Raw genomic sequence first — 18552 nt, forward strand, 5'->3', positions numbered from 1 at the left:
TTAAATTCTAGAACTTTTGATAACAGCATATCATAATAACATACTAAGTTTAATGCCATTTAAGTTTTGAAGAGAAAAAAGTCATGTAACTAAAGTTTTTCTTTAGTTTTGGCACTTTTCAGTTTCTTGCCTTATCAATATCTTATAGATTCTTAATCATGTATATTTTTATATTGTTTTTTCTTCTCAAGGTTTCTAATCTTTCCAAATTCACTTGATCAAATGAATGGTTTTGACAAAGTACCAATTAACCTTTTTATGTAATACTGACTTTATAGTTTTGAGCTGTCTTAAAGTTTTCTCAAACCTTTGGCCTTTTTATTATTAACTCAGGATTTTTTTAAAATATTGTACTTTGAATTTTTTTCAAAGATAATCATTATAGAGGAATATACAAATGGGTTTCTAAGTGCTAAACTAAATTTCATATTTAAAACAAGAAAAAACAAATGTAAAGATTTGCCTTCATTTTTCTTTGAGCCAGGTATGTATATTACAGCTTTATCAGTAGGAAACAGTGGCTATATATGTCACATTTTTTAACATCTAATTATTTAATTCTAAGGCAGTAGGAGAGCTCATTATTTTAAAAAACACACTGGTCAATGAAGGTAACTTTTGCATTGCGAATAATCATATTATTATGAAATCACATTTTCGCATATCATCTTGCCTTAAATCCTTGAGCATTACTAGACCTAAAAAGAATGAGGAAGTATATTATAAATCAGAGAGATCCCAGGCTCTCTAATACTGTAAGAAATTAGTAAGTTTAACATTTCTCTACAAAAGATCACAATGAGAGCAGGTTGACCATCCCCTGTTAGGTGATGTAACCACAGAAAGAGAGCACTGGTTAGCCAGCGACCCACCTGAATGCTGATGCTGCACTTTTTGCTACTACCAGTGGTCCTAACCAAGCATACTCCCAGTTATGTTCTTGTTTCTGGGCCTCCACGTTCTTTACCCATCACATGATCATTTTATGTACTCTGTTCTATTAAATTAATATTAGCAGCAAAGAAAACAAAAAGAAGAAATACGCTCAATCAAAGGCCAGGGAGAAGTAACAGTAATTCATATGAGCTATGAGTGGCTCCTAGGTGGGCATTTCTTCATAGCTGATGGTGAACATCTCTGCAAATACACCCTATAAACTTTGAATACACCTTTTTTTTTAACTGGTTTTTTTTTAAGAGAGAGAATTTTTTTTTTAATATTTATTTTTTAGTTCTCGGCGGACACAACATCTTTGTTTGTATGTGGTGCTGAGGATCGAACCCGGGCCGCACGCATGCCAGGCGAGCGCACTACCGCTTGAGCCACATCCCCAGCCCCTTTAAACTGTTTTGAATGGTATTCCATAGGTGTGGTCCATAGTTGCTGAGCTATTTAATCCTGGTGATGAAGAGCAAGATTGTATAGATATCATATATCTTTAAGAGCTCTCAAATCTTAATCAGGATAGTACTTCTTAAGATTGTTTAACAAGCCAGGTGTGGTGGCTCAGGAGGCTAAGGCAAGAGGCTGAGGCAGGAGGATTGCAAGTTCAAATCTCTAGCCTCATCAACTCAGCAAGACCCTAAGCAATTTAATGAAACCCTATCCCATCCCCTGGCTGGGTGAACCCCTGGGTTCAATCCTTGGTATGGGGGTGGGAGAAATCCTTTAACACATACTATTTATACTTTTCTTTTGACTAAAGAGTTTCTGTGTATTATAGGCAAAACTAAACTGTCTTCACGTGAACTTACTATACTCTTGGAACCAAGGAATTCTGCTGCCTTTTTTTTTTCTATGTAAGAAATATACTATAGTATTTTTCATAGATACAGTTATTGGGCAGTAGTCCTAAGACTGGAAGAACACGGAGATGAGGCAGAATTTGTCTTTTATTCATTATGGACATGTTCTCATAATTTAAGAAAAGTTAAAATAAAAAAGGCTATGGCACATTTTTAAATTAAACTTCTTTAGAAGGCCTGTAATACAAATATAAGATAAAAAGAACTAAGATTCATGAAATTAGTTGGTCCTCACTAAAAATATATTTCAGATTAAAGATTAATGTTAACAAGTAAATCAAATCAAGCTCTTTGTTCACATGTCCAAAATTTGTAAGGTTATAGGAGCCTTATTCTCTGCTGAATTCCACTTAGAGAAGTCTCCTAAGTTGGAAGCATGAGAGGTGAGAAAATGGACATACCTTTGCAATAAGAATCCAACCTTGTAGCAATGAGTTTCATAGAAGACAAAGAATTATTTTAAAGGAAACAGTTTTACTAGGCTGTATATTCAGTAAGAGCTTTGTGCACTGGGAAATCATGGCTTTGTGTGCTTTGTTGTGTACCCTTAAGAAGCTCCTATTAACCCTATCTTGTGATAGTAAATGTGCTATTGTATGAAGATTCATTTGTGCCTTACACACTTTGGACCCAACTTATTGCTTTGATTCTAAACCTGTATAATGTGAGAGTATCATTCTGTAATATGAGACTTGTTGCTTTTCTGTCCTTCTAGATGGAAGAAGATAAGGGTTCAGTCAGCTCAGCATATGAATTTGCTGAAAGCCAGCACAGAGGGGAGGACAGTAGGCACCTGCTAGCTGAGGCTTGCAGCCAGCAGGACAGTTGTTGCGTGCACTAGGTAGTACTGCGCTGGACCTTCCTGGGGACTCATCTGCTAAGTTCTCATGCTTGGGCCATGCCATGGAGCACTGACCTGATGTTTCCATGTTTACTTTTCTAATTCCTTCACTGTTTCTCATGACGTCGTTTTAGTCTTTTCCTTTTTTTGTGGTCTTCACATTTTTTATGTCTATCACTGAGTATCTTATTAATCTTTCTTTGGAGTTACAGTGAAAAGTCATACTTCACCTCAGGTATTTTCAACACCTCTTGTCTTATATTCAAGAAGTCATTCCTTCTCACTTCTTTTTTTTTAATATTTTTAGTTCTAGATGGACACAGTACCTTTATTATTTATTTGTATGTGGTACTGAGGATTGAACCCAGTGCCTCACACATGTGAGACAAGTGCTCCACCACTGAGCTATAACCCCAGCCCTTCACTTCTCATTTTGAAAATATGTTATGCTGTATTTCTGACTTCCAAAATCATTTTCCCCTTTGAAGTTGTGGCTGTATAACATTTTATACATTTTAACGTAGACATTTATATAAACCCACCTCTTGAGTTGAATAATCAAACAGATAAGTGTTTAGACTTAGTGATTTTCTGTTGGCATATATTTAACAAACTTTCAGTTCTTTTCATAAATTTTTGAAGTCATATCTTTGTAATAAAAAATATGAACTGAAAAGGGTTTAGTTTACTCTCCTTTTAAGGAGTAAGACCTAACTGCTTCTAGACCTAATTAGGATATGCAAAAGTGTTTTGATTGGTAGTAATTATGAAGGATAAAAATGCCTACCACTAATAATTACATTTTTACTTGGACTAATTGCCATTTTATTATAATTACTGATCAAAAAGATGCTGTTGTCTTGTGTGGGATAATCAAATGATAAAGCAAAACTTTAAAACAAAGTCACTTAAAGATTATATACTTTTCAACTATTATGTATCAGACCATATTATATAACAGAACACATATAATAATTGGGAAAAATCCTAATTATTCTATAAAACATGTTTTAAAATTAGATTTCTTTAGTGAATTGACCTAAATGGATTGTCCTATTAGATTTCTTTAGTGAATTGACCTAAATGGATTGTCCTAAGTAGAAAATTCCTCTCAGTTATTAGAAACTTAAAAACTCTGAATTTTTATTTTGCTTTGGTATGCTTCATGTGATTGTATGGTGCTTTAATATAGAAAGATTTTTATTTTCTCAATATACCCCAATTGAGCTACAGGGAAAGCTCATGTAAAGAACTTAGCTTGGCCAAAAAAAAAAAAAAAAAAAGATCTTGCTTGGCTACTATTTGTATTATGCTCCAAGCAGATAATCTACTAGGGTACCTAACTATGCTAGAACTATAAAATTAATGTCCTCTATGATAGTAGTTCCCCAAGGGTTCTAGTTCAAGTTGGTATCTCATTAGACTGGGATCTGGTACTACTCTGCTTTAAGATGTACATTAAAATGTACAAGATAGCTGGGAATTAGGTTCTTAGAATGCTCCCATTAAATAATAGGGGCCTTATTATTATTACAAGAATAATTAGTGAATTTTCTCCCTTATACCCTCTGATATTAATTTATGCTCCCCATTAAGTTGGAGGATTAGTGTTTTTCAGATACTGATACTTTCCCTTACCTAAACTATAAATTCCTAGTTGTATATCGTCATTTATATAACCATTTGAATAAGCACATCATTAAATTAAGGGGACTTTAGTCCCCTTTGAAACTAGGAGTGAGCCAAATAATCAAAATAAGCTTACCTTTTAAATATAATTCTTGCCGTTTGTTTATTTTCATCAATTTAGGCAATACACACAGACATCTCCTTTCTAAAAAGCCCTAAATGACAGTATGGAAGTATTTTACTTATATTTATAACTGTCTTTCAAAGTTCCAATATTTCAGAGTTATTTGTTTTACTGAAGGAGAAGGGAAGAGGAAGGGAGTTTAGAAGAATGAACATGTTCTAGAAAAAGGGGCCTTAAATGAAATGCCAGCCATCTGAATGCCAGCACTAACAGCTGTCTACATTGCAGTTAATGAGATGAAGTACTGATTTATTTTAAGGATTTTAAAATGATTAATGATTCTTTTTTTTTTTTTTAATACCTTTATTTTGTTTTTGTTTTTTAACGTGGTATTAAGGATCGAACCCAGGGCCTCACGCATTCTAGGCAAGCGCTCTGCCACTGAGCCACAACCCCAGCCCTGATTAATGATTCTTAACCAGATTTGTAAGTCAGTAATATTTGATGATTATTGATTTCATATTAAAAATAAATACATTTCTATAAACACAACTTTTTTCCAGATAAGTTCTCTCTCTTTTTTTTTTTTTTTTGGTACCAGGAATTGAACCCAGGGGTGCTTAATGACTGAAACACGTCCCCCCAAGCCCTATTTTATATTTAGAGACAGAGTCTCACTGAGTTGCTCAGGGTCTTGCTAAGTTGCTGAGGCTAGCTTTGAGCTCGCAATCCTCCTGCCTCAACCGTCTGAACCACTGAGATTACAGTGTGCACCACCGCACTCGGTTTCCGGATAACTTCTTTTAAAGCTCAACAGGGCATTCACACTGATTATCCAGTATATAATACAACTTTAAAAGACAAAGACCTAATAGAGTTAATAGCATGACAATTCTTATCTAAACTTAAATCATGTCATAGAAGTGATCAAAAATGCTAAAAGTGTAAGATAATTTTTTAACATCTTATAAGATTTAAGGAAGATATCAATATGAAAATAATGAATATAAGAGCAATGAGCCAGAATTTATTTCAAAAGGCAAGTTCTATAAAGATGAACATTTTCATTGGCCATACATAGTCATGTTGAATATCCAAGATGTTTTGCTTGGCAAGCCTCCTAGCTCTAAATTACATAGTTGTTACTGGGAAGCAAGTATAGTAGAAAGTGAGGCTCACTAATAAATCTTCTGGTAAATTAAAAACTATTTCTTAGTGCCAGGCATGCTGGAACACGCCTGTAATCCCAGCTGCTGGAAAGGCTGAGGCACAAGGATCGCAAGTTCAAAGCCGACTCAGCAACTTAGTAAGGCACTGAGCAACTTAGCAACACCTTGTCTCTAAATAAAAGACAAAAGGGGGCTGTGGACATACCTCAGTGGTTAAGGGCCCCTGGGGTTTAATCCCTGGTGCCAAAAAAAAAAACAAAGAAGTTATTTCTTGGTGCCACCAGATAAGGTCTCACTACCATTAGTTGTTTTTTGGTTTTTTTTTTTTTTTTTTTTTTTTTTGCTTTTCTGTGTTTATAAATAGCCCCCTCCCCCCCCAAAAAAAAAAAAACCCTTTCCTTACTTTGAATGAAATGAGACTAAATACTCCATTCCATTTCTGCCAACCCTCATTCCAAGTTGTTCTGGTAGCTGTGGCTACATCATCTCTGGCTGAGCTCCTGGTTATGTATGTTAGAAAGTAGTGGAACTTTAAAATCTGCTAGAGAATAGTACAGTATTTTCTGTAGAAATCTTTACAGAAACAGTTACCCAGCATTCAGCATTTTCTAAGCAGCTGGGGCTCTTTTCTCTTTGAGGGAAAAAAAGGAAATAATTTTAATTCAGAAGATAATCTGAAAAAAAATTATTTTTTATAACAGTTCTGACATTTCAAGATATTTATCCCCCTCCTCCCTATCTATCTCTATCTATCTCTGTCTCTCTGGGGTTGTTCATAATTTAATCCCTGTCCTTAGATGATCAATGCAGAGTAAGGTTAATACCTACAGTCAGATCCAGAGTAAGTAGTATTCTGCATGCATGTGGACTCTCATGCTAGTGATCTTCTGGATCTCCTTTTCAGTGAATCCCAATCAGTTGGATGAGCACCAGCTATGAGCAAAACACATGTCGTTAAAGTAAGAAGTCCAGACAAGGGCCTGGCGTTGTACATCAGTAGTAAAGCGCTCACATGTTTGAGACACTGGGTTTAATCCTCAGCACCACAGAAAAATAAATAAATTAAATAAAGGTATTGTGTCCATCTACAACTTAAAAAACATTTTTTTTAAAAAAAGAAGTACCATACAAGATCTTTGTCATTCCCAGTATCTCTGCTGAAATGTGCTGAAGGACCAGTTTGTTATTTTCTTGATTATAATTTCCTGTCCATCATGAACTAGTGCTTTTATGAGAACAGTAAAAATGAATTATTAGGCAAATGAAATTTTTTAAATATACAAAATTACTCCCAATTTTTAAGTTATTATTAGATTCAACAGTTATAAAGTTGTTCTGTCAGATTTGTATAAAATTGTCTAAACTCTGTCAGATTGGTATAAAAATCTTAAAACTCTTTCTCTCACCAGACCAGCAACACTTGCTTTATCAGCCAGCAACAAAGTATTTACAGATGAACAGAATCAGGGATCACACTTTGAGCCACACTAGTGGTCGTTTTGCATGGGGGCAGTAGTAACAACTACTCCCTTACACCTAAGCTAAACTTGTGGTGAATACACATGATACTCTGCCCCCACACAGTTATTTGTTCTCTTTCATCACCCTGAGATGCCCTTTCTTTCCCATCTCCAGCTATGGCAATCCCACTCATCCTGCCGGATGTATTTCCAATACCATTATTTTCATCAGATCTTTCATGCCTTCCCACTAGTACCACCAGCATCTAGGTCTGGGCCTTCCCCTCTCTTTTCTGAGTAGTTTGCCTCATACTTAGTTGAAACAGGATAGTAGCTTGATAAATAATTTGGGACTTTGTAATCAAAGAAACCAAAACTCAAGTCCCCACTTGAATGTGACCATGAACAAATTCTTGACCTCTGTTTCCTCCTCTTAACTGGAAATGATTGCTTGGCACAGTGGTGCATGACTGTAATCCCAGCAATTCCGGAAGCTGAGGCAGGAGGATTACAAGTTTGAAGCCAGCCTTGGAAACTTGGTGATACCCTATTTCAAAATAAAGTAAAAAAGGTTGGGGATGTAGCCCAGAGTAGAGTGTCCCTGGGTTCAATCCCCAGTACCAAAAATAAAAAGTGGAGGTGATTATGGTGCTTCTTCCAGAAGGTTGTGTTAAGCTTTCAATGAGACAACTCATGAAAAGCATTTTTCTTAGTAACTAACACATACATAGTAAGCATTCTCTTAATACTTAATACTCTTAGAATGTCTTTCTGCCCTGTCTCTCTCAGCTTTTTCTTTACCCTCACCTCACTAGATTGAGGGTGGGGTTGCTACACCCTATGAGCACTGGCCCAGTACCGTGTTCAATAAGTGTAAGTTGATTTTAAGTGACGCTAACAAGCAGTGGAATGGAATCCAGAGGAAAAGATTACTCATAGTTGGAGAAATGAGGGAAGTTTCCTGATAATGATAAGATTTAAACTGAACCTTGGTGCAAGGTCAGCATTCTACCCTCCTTCATGACAGCTGCAACACGCCCACTGGCAGGGTGCATTTCATGGTTGGCTGGTATGGAGTCTACAAAGGAACTCAGGAAGTAGAGCAGGAAAGGCAGCCTGGAGGCAGGTTGGAAAGGGCCTTAAGGTCACTTGAGGTGTTGTGTTTTATCCTTTGACTCCAGTGGGAGCACTAGAGTCAGGTTCCTTCAGAGGGTGAATTTGAGGTTGGGGGAAACTGGAGACCAGTTTGTGACAAAACTGGGAAACTGATGAAATCCTGTTACTTAAACCAGTATTTCCCAAACCATTCCTCTGAATATTAATGTTCCTCCTGGTATTGATTACTGTTTCCTGGTGAAACAGGGTGGTAGAGTGTGGGGGTTAGTGAAAAAAGAGAATCCTAGTATGTGAAGCTTCCCCCGAGGAGACCAGCACTCCACGTGCTGTGTGTTGAATCCTGTCTTACTGACAATCTTTTACTTAAGTCTGTTTAGGATTTAATTGAATTAGTGTTTTCCAAACTTAAGTGACTATAGATTTTGTTTTTGTTCTGTGAAATATCTAGAAACATCTCAAAAAACAGAGTTTAAGAGACAGTGCCCTCAACAGTTCTAAACCAAGGGTATCTAAATGAAACAAGTAAGATTGGGCTCTTTCTCAGTGTTTAGCAGATCCTAGGATATTGGTGCAACCAGGCAGTTGCCAAACAGGAGCAATGTTCTGTCTCACACTGCTCAATGTTGGGCAGGAGCATGGATCTCATTGGGACCTCACTGATTGCTTACACTCAGAAGGCCAGGGTATTTATGTTCCACCACATTCACCTCTCTGTCCATTGTGTCTCCACAAATGTCCTTTGTTGCCATGCCTCCACATGACACATGGTGATTCCCAACCTTTGTGGAAGTGTCCATTCTATTGAATTTGTTTTTTTATTGTTCTCCTTCCCTTGCCTTCAAAAGATCTGTTATGCAGGATATTACATATTAATGAAAAGTGAATTAAAATTAATTATTTAAAAATGACAACCCTTGAGAAATTTATTAGGAGCACTCCTGACTAGCAAAACCAGGGTTGGGATTCATTAAGCTGTGTGGTCATACCATATTTTTTTCTCATTCTAACATAATTAAAATTGTTATTATAATGTAATTAATTATCTTGCTGGGCTGTTTTTGCCTGAATCAATATAAATCTTGGATATTTGAGAACTTAATTCAACTTTAAATCTTAATAGTATTATTTATTAATTTGTTTAATGAAGTTTAACCCATGTGCCACTAGACCACTCACTGTTAAACAGATAATGAGATGGATGGCACTTCATAGTTGGTTAGCAATTTAAGGTAAATGATATTTTTTTCAAAGATAATTATTGAGTGGATTTATGTAGAGTGCTTAGATCTGGCACATAGTACACCCTGTATCAAGTGTTTGCTCCTATTATTGTTATTATTCTTATGAGAGATTGGGCATAGGTTCCTGTCTGGTTGTTACTTCCCAGTCTTCCAGATAATTCACATTCCAGTTTCCATGATTGCTACACTTTTTTTTTTTTTAATTGTAATTGCAGGAGCATTTCACCTAAGCAAAGACTCCAAGAAAAATTAGAATTTGCTGAATTTCTGAGTGATTGATATAAATGAGAATTGATAATAATAAATTATTAAAATAGGCTATTAAATTCCTAAGTCCTTGCAGATTTAAATACTGTCTAGCTTGTTATGTTTATATAATTTTTTACTAGACTTGTCATTAGGACACAAGGCTTTTAAATATTGTTTATGATTATGCTCTATAAAATTAAAACCTTGTATACAGTTCCATATTGTAGAAAACATATATACTTATACACATTGCTTTTGGTTTTAAAGTGCTTGTGATTTTTTTTTTTTAGTGCTTTTTTATTAGTCCAAATCTATAAATAACTAATTTTTTTTTTTTCTTTTCAACTCCTCCAGCTTACTGAAACAAATTCAAGTATCAAGTGCTTGGACTCCATGTGCTGCTTCCCAGAAGGAGAAACAGCGTGCGCATCTGTTAGAAGAATGCTGGAACGAGTCATAGGAAGATGTAGTCCAACACACATCAGCAGGTGTGACATTTCTCTAAGTAGCCTTTGCTGCAGATGAGTACCTGTAAACTGGAACAGGATGAACCTGCAGCTCTAGATATCCAATAAATCAGCAGCTGGTTTTACCAACTGAAGCAGGAAGTCTACTATTTATTAGCACTCTTTGATGGTAGATTTCACTTGTGGCTTTGGGGTGGGGTTCTTTCACTCACAAAGGAAGAGAAGACACCTTTGAAGAGACTTTTCATCCAATGAACAAAATAATTCTGTTTATATTCTTTCTAAAATGTGGTAAATACGAATGTGTATATGATACTCTTTCTTGATTTGTATAACTTTCTTTTTTTAATAATACCTCTACTACTGCTTGATTTCCTGCTGAGCTTTTTCCTATTTGTCTTTACAAAATAATCTCCACATACAGTGAAGTCAAAGGTCTTTGCTTTTCCTATTCTTCATGTCTGTTTTCTAGTCAATCAAGGTTGAACACAGAAGGCTATATTTCTGCCCCCGACTTCTTACATCTGTAATGGAATTAGTTGTGATTTTTAAGTTTCTTTAATTTGATATTTATTGTCTAATTAAAAGTTTACAGGGTTAGGGTTGTGGCTGTATGATAGAGTGCCTGCTTAGCACGTGTGAGACACTGGGTTCGATCCCTAGCACCACATAAAAAAAATGTGAGTTTTTTTTAAAAGTTCATAAGTTAGGTCTTAGGCCTAATTTATAAGATTATGGATCAGAAGAATCTTAGCATTTTTGTCCCCTCCCAAATCTATTTTTTGAATTCGATTTATCACAGCTTGCTTTTGTGGATCATATTATGGATCAAAAAATGCCATTTTTTAGCAAATCCTATTTAAAACTGATTTGACACTGAAGTGGATTCATTCATTCATACATTTACCCAAGATATATATCATTATTGAGGGGATACTAGGGAATAAAAATAGCTCTCTCTGTACTTGGTGTTCTTTAGGGGAATGATATCATACTCCCAAAATCAGAACAGCAGTGCTATGGTGTGCGTGAAGGCTTACAGTGGACACAGATAGATATTGATGCCCGTTGTCCACAGTGTTCCATATGAATATTATCACTTACCATCTCTGCCATGGCTTTGGCTTGGGAAGTGCCCAGGAGCAAGAAATAAAGGCTGGGAGGGACACTACTCTTACCTACTAATAAAGAATTGTTAATATTTAGTTAGCTTTGTGTTTTTAAAAAATTATGAGAATGATATCATTCATGTATTTTAACACTGAGGTAACTTTTACTGGTTAACTTGTTAGTTCTCACTTTGGCTTTGGATATGGCCAGGACTTTATAGTATAGTTGGGCTGATAAATAGCATTTCTATGTTAATATAATGTCCATGGTTTCAACCCTCATTTATTCTGACTTAATTATAATATGTGATCCAAAATACTTTAATAATGCTGTGATATTATTTTGTAGTAATTTCATACCACATAAAAGTTTACCATGAGCAGTTAAATTTACTGGGGATTTTGTTATATCTTATGCAATGGTATTATAAAGTACACCATAAGAAAGTAGCTCTGTCATGCACTTAGGCTGGTGAGTTTCCCAAAAGATGTTCCAGAAGGATCTTGTGTTGTTATTTTACCTGGTAACAGTTTTACTGCAAAGAACCAAGACAGGAATTAGATTAAGATACTACAATAGAACTTAAGTAGAATTTTTGAAATTTCTACTTCAACAGAGATTCCTCTTATATCTTTGATAATGATTTTAAAAGCTAGAATTAATTTTAAATGAGAAAAAAAATTGTTCACTTTCTGCATCTATCCATTTCTCTAATATCAATTGTATGATGCTCCAATATGCTTTGCACAGCGTTTTTTTATTACCCCTTTTGACCCTGTCTCCAAGGGTTATTTAATTTATTTTGGCAGTTCTCTTAAAGGTAGCTATTACCATCTCAATTTCTAGTCATTCAAAGTTGTATCATATTCTTTTCTGAGACTTCCTTCCCTAAAAAATGTTTATCTTTACTATCATATTTGACACACTGTAAATCCCTTTTCAGTGTTGTCCAACATCTCAGGTTATATTATTTGTTACTGTTATCATTTTCTCCTTGTACCTAAAATGAAAAATCTACAAAGTCCTTTTAGATCTGTCAGGTTGTATTTTGGGGTTTTTTGTTTGTTTGTTTGTTTGTCTGTTTTTTAGGGGATAAAATCATACAAAACACAGAGCTACTTGGTGCTTTTCAAAGGGCTATATGAAGATTGCCATAGGTCCATCAACATTATATTTAGACTTTAATAGTCATTTTGATATGTAGAGTCTTGTTTTTGTTTTCTACATATAATTGTATTTGTGAAATATGTTTGGCATTTTGATTTTGGAGCAGGCTGTCTTTTTATTTCTATTTCATGTGTAATTTAAGGCAAGACTGAGAACTCCATTACAAAATATAGAAACTTCATGGCTACTTGTTCCATTGAAAGATTGTACATAACAGTAGTGGCCATCACTTAAAAAATACAACAGTGCTTTTATATTACAGATTTGTCTGCTGAAAGTTCTTACCATTCATACACAAAAATTTTACTTACATTTTATTAATTAATGTTGTCAAAGGAATATGCCATATTACAAGCTCAGTTTGAAAGGGAGCATTATGCTGCTTTGTAAAGGATAAGCCATGTAGTAGCCTAAAGAGCTGTCTTAGCAATGAATGATTTTCTGTATGTATTTTACTACAGGTACTTTATCCTAATCAAAACAATCTTTTAAATAGAAAGGAGGTAATAGTTAATATGTAGTTCAGCTGTTAAATATTCTATCAGAAATTATATTTAACATGAATACACATGTGTGCTTTGAAAAGATAAAAAATGAAGGAAACCTTGCCTAAAAAGATTTCTTGTGTAAACAATGGTTGGAAAGAGGGAGGACTAATGCAAAATATTTCAGTTTGGAATTGCACATTTGACTGCAGATAATTGGGTACTGGCAGTTAAGTTATAGTTAAAAGCATGCTTCCCCCCGCACCACCATAAGTACTTAATTAACTCTGTAAGAAACTTTTATATTCTCATTTTTATTAATGTATCCTATAAATACTGGGTGCCTAATGTGTGCCAGATGCAGTTCTAGATGCTAGAAAGACAATAATGAACAAGTCTCTTCCTTAAATTAAGGTAGAAGTTGTTCAGGCTTTTCTGGAAACCAAGCTTGTTTTCCTATTTGCCCAATTTTGTAAAATTTCTAGATTCCAAACTTCATTATGACTGTGCTCTCTTTGACTCAAACTTGAACTACATACAAACTGAGAGTCTGTAGCAAACAGAAGATGTTTGATAAAGAGGAATTGGGGCTGTTTTCAATAATAGTCTCTTCCTCTGATATCTCTGCTTAGGCAAAGCAGGAACTGTGGCAAAAGTTATATAAAATGTATTTGTTGTTAAGTGCTTTTAGTCTCCTAAGAAAAGCCACTCTTTATGTGATTATCCTGCTATGTCCTTGAGTTAGGGTAATCTATTTTAGGCACAGCAGGCTACTTTGGGTCTTGAGTTATTTTAGCTTAAGTTAACTCAAGCTAATTTAAGTTTACAGCTGCAAATAAAGTATTACATATTGAATTGCTCAAGGGCCTTATCACTCCAACAATAATTAACTTTTCCAGACCAATAAAGGATCATTTTTTTTCTTAGATAAGTGAAAATGCTAGTGACCTGCAAGTGTCTTTGATATCTTTTGAGTAAACCATTTGCTGCATTCAACCTAATTAGTTTTCAATCTTTAGAGTAGAATTTATAGCTGAAAAGATGTGACAAATAAATACAAATTTCATTCCAAGGCTTTTGGTAAGTGTGGATGTTGTTTTTTTTTCTGAAATGTCAAAATAGAGTTGTTTTTCAGTAAAACTTAATGTGTATAACTCTTAGTAACATTTATTTTTGCTGGGTTATTAGGATTTAAAAAGCATCTCACGCTTTACTACTTATAGAAATTGTTTTAATGCTAATGAATATTTGAATTTTGGCTAATATTTTTATATGATTTATAGAGCATAATTTTTCCCTAGTTTTTATATAATATAAATAGATTGGTCATTCAATGTTGGTCTGAAGAACTTCTCTTTAGCATTTAAAAATGATTGAATCAGTGATTATTTTAAAACTCAAATTGCATTTTGGTCCTAAGTTTTACAGTCAATTTTTTTTCTCAATTAAAACATAGGTCCTGGTGAGCCAAACTTTTCTCTTATTGTTACTTTAGATCATGGAGTGCATCGGATCCTTTCTATACCAACGACAGGAGCATCTTGACTCTCTCCACAATGGACTCATCTACTTATTAAAGGGGCAGTAATACTTTGGGGAGCAATTTCACCTCCTTTCCTCAGATTCAGGGTGATCATCCTGTAAATGGCCACACTAGCTGTGAAATTACTTTCTGAAATCTCTGGAGTAGTTCATACTCACTGAGAAGAATAATGACAAACAGAAAATTAAAATGAACCCTTCTCTCCCTTTAATTTTAATCTATACATGTTAAAATTTATGAATAAAGAGACATTTTCAGTCTCTTTGTCTGGGTTGTCCCTTGTGCTTATGGGACTCCTAATGGCATTTCAGCTTGTTGCTGAGGCTACTGTATTTTAATATCAAAGTAGAAGGAGATAACTTCTAGTTACGTGTATTTTTTAGAATTAGCTTGATTGACTCTTCTATTTAAACTTGCTTCTGTAAATTATGCTGAAAGTTTGCCTTGAGAACTCTATTTTTTTATTAGAGTTATATTTGAAGCTTTTCATGGGGAAAAAATGTGAATTTTAAGGAATTCTGGTCCTGCATTGACCTGTGTTGTTAATTCATTAGTGTTTTTAAGTTCACAGAGCAAATTAGAATATATTTCCAATCATTATTTACTGCAGTATGAGGAATAAATTTATACCTATACCAAATTTCTCTAAATGTAGCCCAGCTAGTAAACCTGATAAATGCAAAGAGGGTTTATCATATCTTATATATAAATCAGAAATCAGGTCCAGTCACCAAATTTCAAAGTGATGTATACTAACATTTTTGTGACTGAATATGAAGAACCTATAGTGAGTAAATGTGATACTATTATCATATTATTAATTTGTCTTTATCATTGGATCTTTTGCATGCTTTAACCTGGCTAATATATTTAAATTTGCATTCTTTCTCTCTCTTTATCCAAAGGCTCTGTTGAGTATTTTATGACAATGTTGTAAGTTCAACTATATCAATAAAAAACAAATTTGGACAGTATTTAAATATTGCAGATACTTTTAATTATACAAATCAAATTTGGGTAACTATGCTGGGTGTGGTGATGCATGCCTGTAATCCCAGCAGCTTGGGAGGCCAAGGAGGGAAGATAGAAAGTGAGTTCAAGAGCAGTGTGGGCAACTTAGCAAGGCCCCATCACAAAAAAAAAAAAAAGAAAGAAAGAAAGAGTAATTAAATTAATAAAAATGGAACAGCCTCTTATGGCCAACTTAGAATTATTCTTGCCTTTCTGTAAGAAACTTCAGAATAAAGAATTTCTGCCTTTTTTTTTTTTAGTGTATGTTATCTAAGTTGCAGCAGACCACCACGGTAAATTAAACTGTGCTCAAGGTCCCATATAAGGTATATTGTTGGTTGGGACTGCGGAAAGTAAATCCAACAAAGTCTAAAACGCTAAATTTTATCAGCAGTAAATAAATTTTAGCAGCAATAAAGTGCTAACAATGAATAATTAGGTACATGTCACTCTAATTAATTCATTACATCTCAAAACTTAATCTCAAAATTTAATTTCTTCCCAAATCTATCATGTAGTTTCAGTATTGTCATTTGTTTTGTTTAAAAGTAATGTTATTTTAAAATTTTGAAGTATCAGTTTATATACTGTAATCTAGCTCTAAGCATACTTACAATTGTAAGTAAGTGAGGTTTCTCTAGATTTCCCCTTGAGAATGTAATGTTTCCTTTTTGAAGATTTATTGTGCAATTCTCTACTCATTTCCCATTTCATGAATCCAGGACTTCTGGACTTGGGCTGGTGGCGAAAGAACGTAGAGCAAGAATTAAGACTGCACTCTTTTTTGCTAGTAAATTATTTACTTGCTAATCTAATATTTTTTCAATAATGAAGGATATGAAATTATTCATTTCAGGCTAAATATCAATTTCCATAAATAGCCCTTCTTTAACAGATATTCCAGTTAGATTTAGAATGCTCTCTTATTCTGGAAGTATGCTAAAGGAATAATATGTTGTATAATGTATACACTCACCAATTCTTATTCTAGAGAGAAATATTGCAGAAATATTCAGTGGAATAATTTAGTGGAGGACAATATGAAATTTGCTTTCTCTTGGAATGTCTTATAAAGCACACATATAACAAAATGAGATTCAGTAGGTCTGCCTTAGCAGTGTTTTGTGCCACCAAATAAACTAACTACTGACGCTAGAGAAGGACCACAGAGTCCTCAAGTAGTCTATGGCCAGCTGCAGGGAGATAGGTCAGATGGCCTCCATGGGTCTTCTCATACATTTGATTGTAATTTTCTGCACTCACCCATTTGCAGTTAGTGAAGAATTTTTTGTTTCATTGCTTTTATTGTTTTGGTGCTGGAAATCAAACCCAGGGTCTGCCTTGCTCATCCTAGGCAAGTGGGCTACTGCTGAGCTATCCCAAGCCCTATTTATATTTTTCAGGAAAAAAAAAAAATGCTTGAGCATGCATGAGCCCTGAGTTCAGACCCCAGCACTGCAAATAAATAAATAGTACTATGTGCTCACCCTGCTTTTTTGTTCAAAACTTCATTTTTTAAGGAAAATCATAAATTTTTTATTTAAGTAGTAATGCAGCCTATAAGCTTCCTGTACTTTTCTAACACTTATACTACAAAACTTTACTACATAACCAGTATTCACAGATAATTTCCCCTTGCATGTTCAGTGTTGATAATTTTATTCTTATCTGCCAAAACCAGAGTGAGATGCTAAATGTGTTACTGCTAGTTTACTAAGGTCTGAAATCTTTTTGCCTCGCTGGCTTTCCTTTATCTAGTCTGAAGTCTTTAGGCCTAGAGATAAAGACGATCGCCAGGTTAGTTTCCAGAATTGCCCATCAGCTTTTTCAGGTGACTCGGTGCCCTGCCTTGGCTTTTAACAAGCACAGGCTCAACCTGGAAGGAGAAGAGTGGGGATTGAGAACTATAGCTGCCAAGGCTTGCTGAGGATGGAGGAGAGAAGTGGGGAGAATTAATGGTCTCATTTCTCTAACTTTCCTTCTCCTTGGGTCTGAAGTTTGTGCTATATAAAGGCTTCCAGAGCTGACCCAAACTCTGGCACTCTCCTGAATAGATTTAATTGAGGCAAATCACCTTGTTGGGAGATAACTGCATTCAACCCTATTAGTAGTACCAGGACTGCAAATAAATACTGCAGAAGATTGTGAAATTGACTTGTCTAATAATCTTGAGACTGATGATTGGCAGGAGTCAGGGAGATATATCAAAATTAAGAGACACAAGTTTTCAAAATATACTACTTTAAAAATCTTTTGGAGGCTAAGGGAAAGAGGAATTGTCCATGTTTGTGTTTTCTCTAAAAAATCGATTTGGAGTATAAGCAGGTATTAATAAAATTAACAAACCAAAGAGTTGTATTAAAACATGTTCTATTAGTTTTGGTCCCCCTATAGATAATTTTATTTCTATCTTAAAATTAGTTATCTATTTTCATTTAAAAAAAAACAATATATTGCTGTTTGAGATGAAATAACTTGAATGATATTCCTACAAAAAACAGATAGTAACTAATGATATGTTTGTAATAATGGTGATTTGTTAGATTTTTATGAAGAATGAGTAGCTAGAAATATTGTAGCAATACTTAGTTTAAAACTTTGGACCTCAGACACTGTGGTTGTCTAATGTAATCCTTAAAAATTATCTGCATTGTCAGTAACTTTACTATATTTATTGTATAGCTCTCAGTAATTTTTTTAAAGTTTATGGAATTATATTTATCAAATAAAAGTATTTCTATATAATTAAGTGTTTCTCCATTATTTAAGCATTTTTAAAATTGTTTTTAGTTGTAGATGGATACAGTACATTTATTTTTATTTACTTATTTTTTTGTGGTGCTGAGGATCGAACCCAGTACCTCACAGATGCTAGGCGAGCACTCTACCGCTGAGCCACAACCCCTGCCCTATTGGTATTTTAAGCTTCTGTTCATCATAACCAGCACTGCCAAACTTGTTTCAAGATAAATGTTACTGTGTTTACCCTCCATTATAGTACAAGAGTATCATTTATGCCTTTCACTAACTGCATTTTTGTAATATAGAAGTATCCAGATTTTATAAGAAATTAGTACAATTCTTGAAGAAGGGTCTGAAAGAAATGCACCAATTGTAAAGACCAGTACACTTCAA

At 34.5% G+C, this 18552-nt stretch overlaps 1 protein-coding gene across 6 annotated transcripts in view; it reads left to right on the forward strand.

Moving 5' to 3' along the window:
* Atp11b (ATPase phospholipid transporting 11B (putative)) overlaps positions 1 to 15380 on the forward strand; it is a 114817-nt gene extending 99437 nt beyond the window's left edge. For 3 of the 6 annotated variants that reach the window (XM_046466841.2, XM_046466840.2, XM_058586209.1), the window contains 2 exons: positions 9989 to 10122; positions 14359 to 15380. In XM_046466841.2, the coding sequence (XP_046322797.1) occupies positions 9989 to 10094 (106 nt within the window). In that variant the 3' untranslated portion in view covers positions 10095 to 10122; positions 14359 to 15380. Of the gene's footprint in view, positions 1 to 2520; positions 2647 to 9988; positions 10123 to 14319 lie in introns of those variants that run through there. The other 3 variants (XM_046466842.2, XM_046466843.2, XM_058586208.1) reach the window with 2 other exon arrangements.
* The last annotated feature ends 3172 nt before the right edge of the window (positions 15381 to 18552 follow it).

Source organism: Marmota monax, unplaced genomic scaffold (assembly GCF_021218885.2).
Source record: "Marmota monax isolate L192 unplaced genomic scaffold, Marmota_monax_Labrador192_F-V1.1 WCK01_AAM20220418_F8-fsc00074, whole genome shotgun sequence".
NCBI lineage: Eukaryota > Metazoa > Chordata > Mammalia > Rodentia > Sciuridae > Marmota > Marmota monax.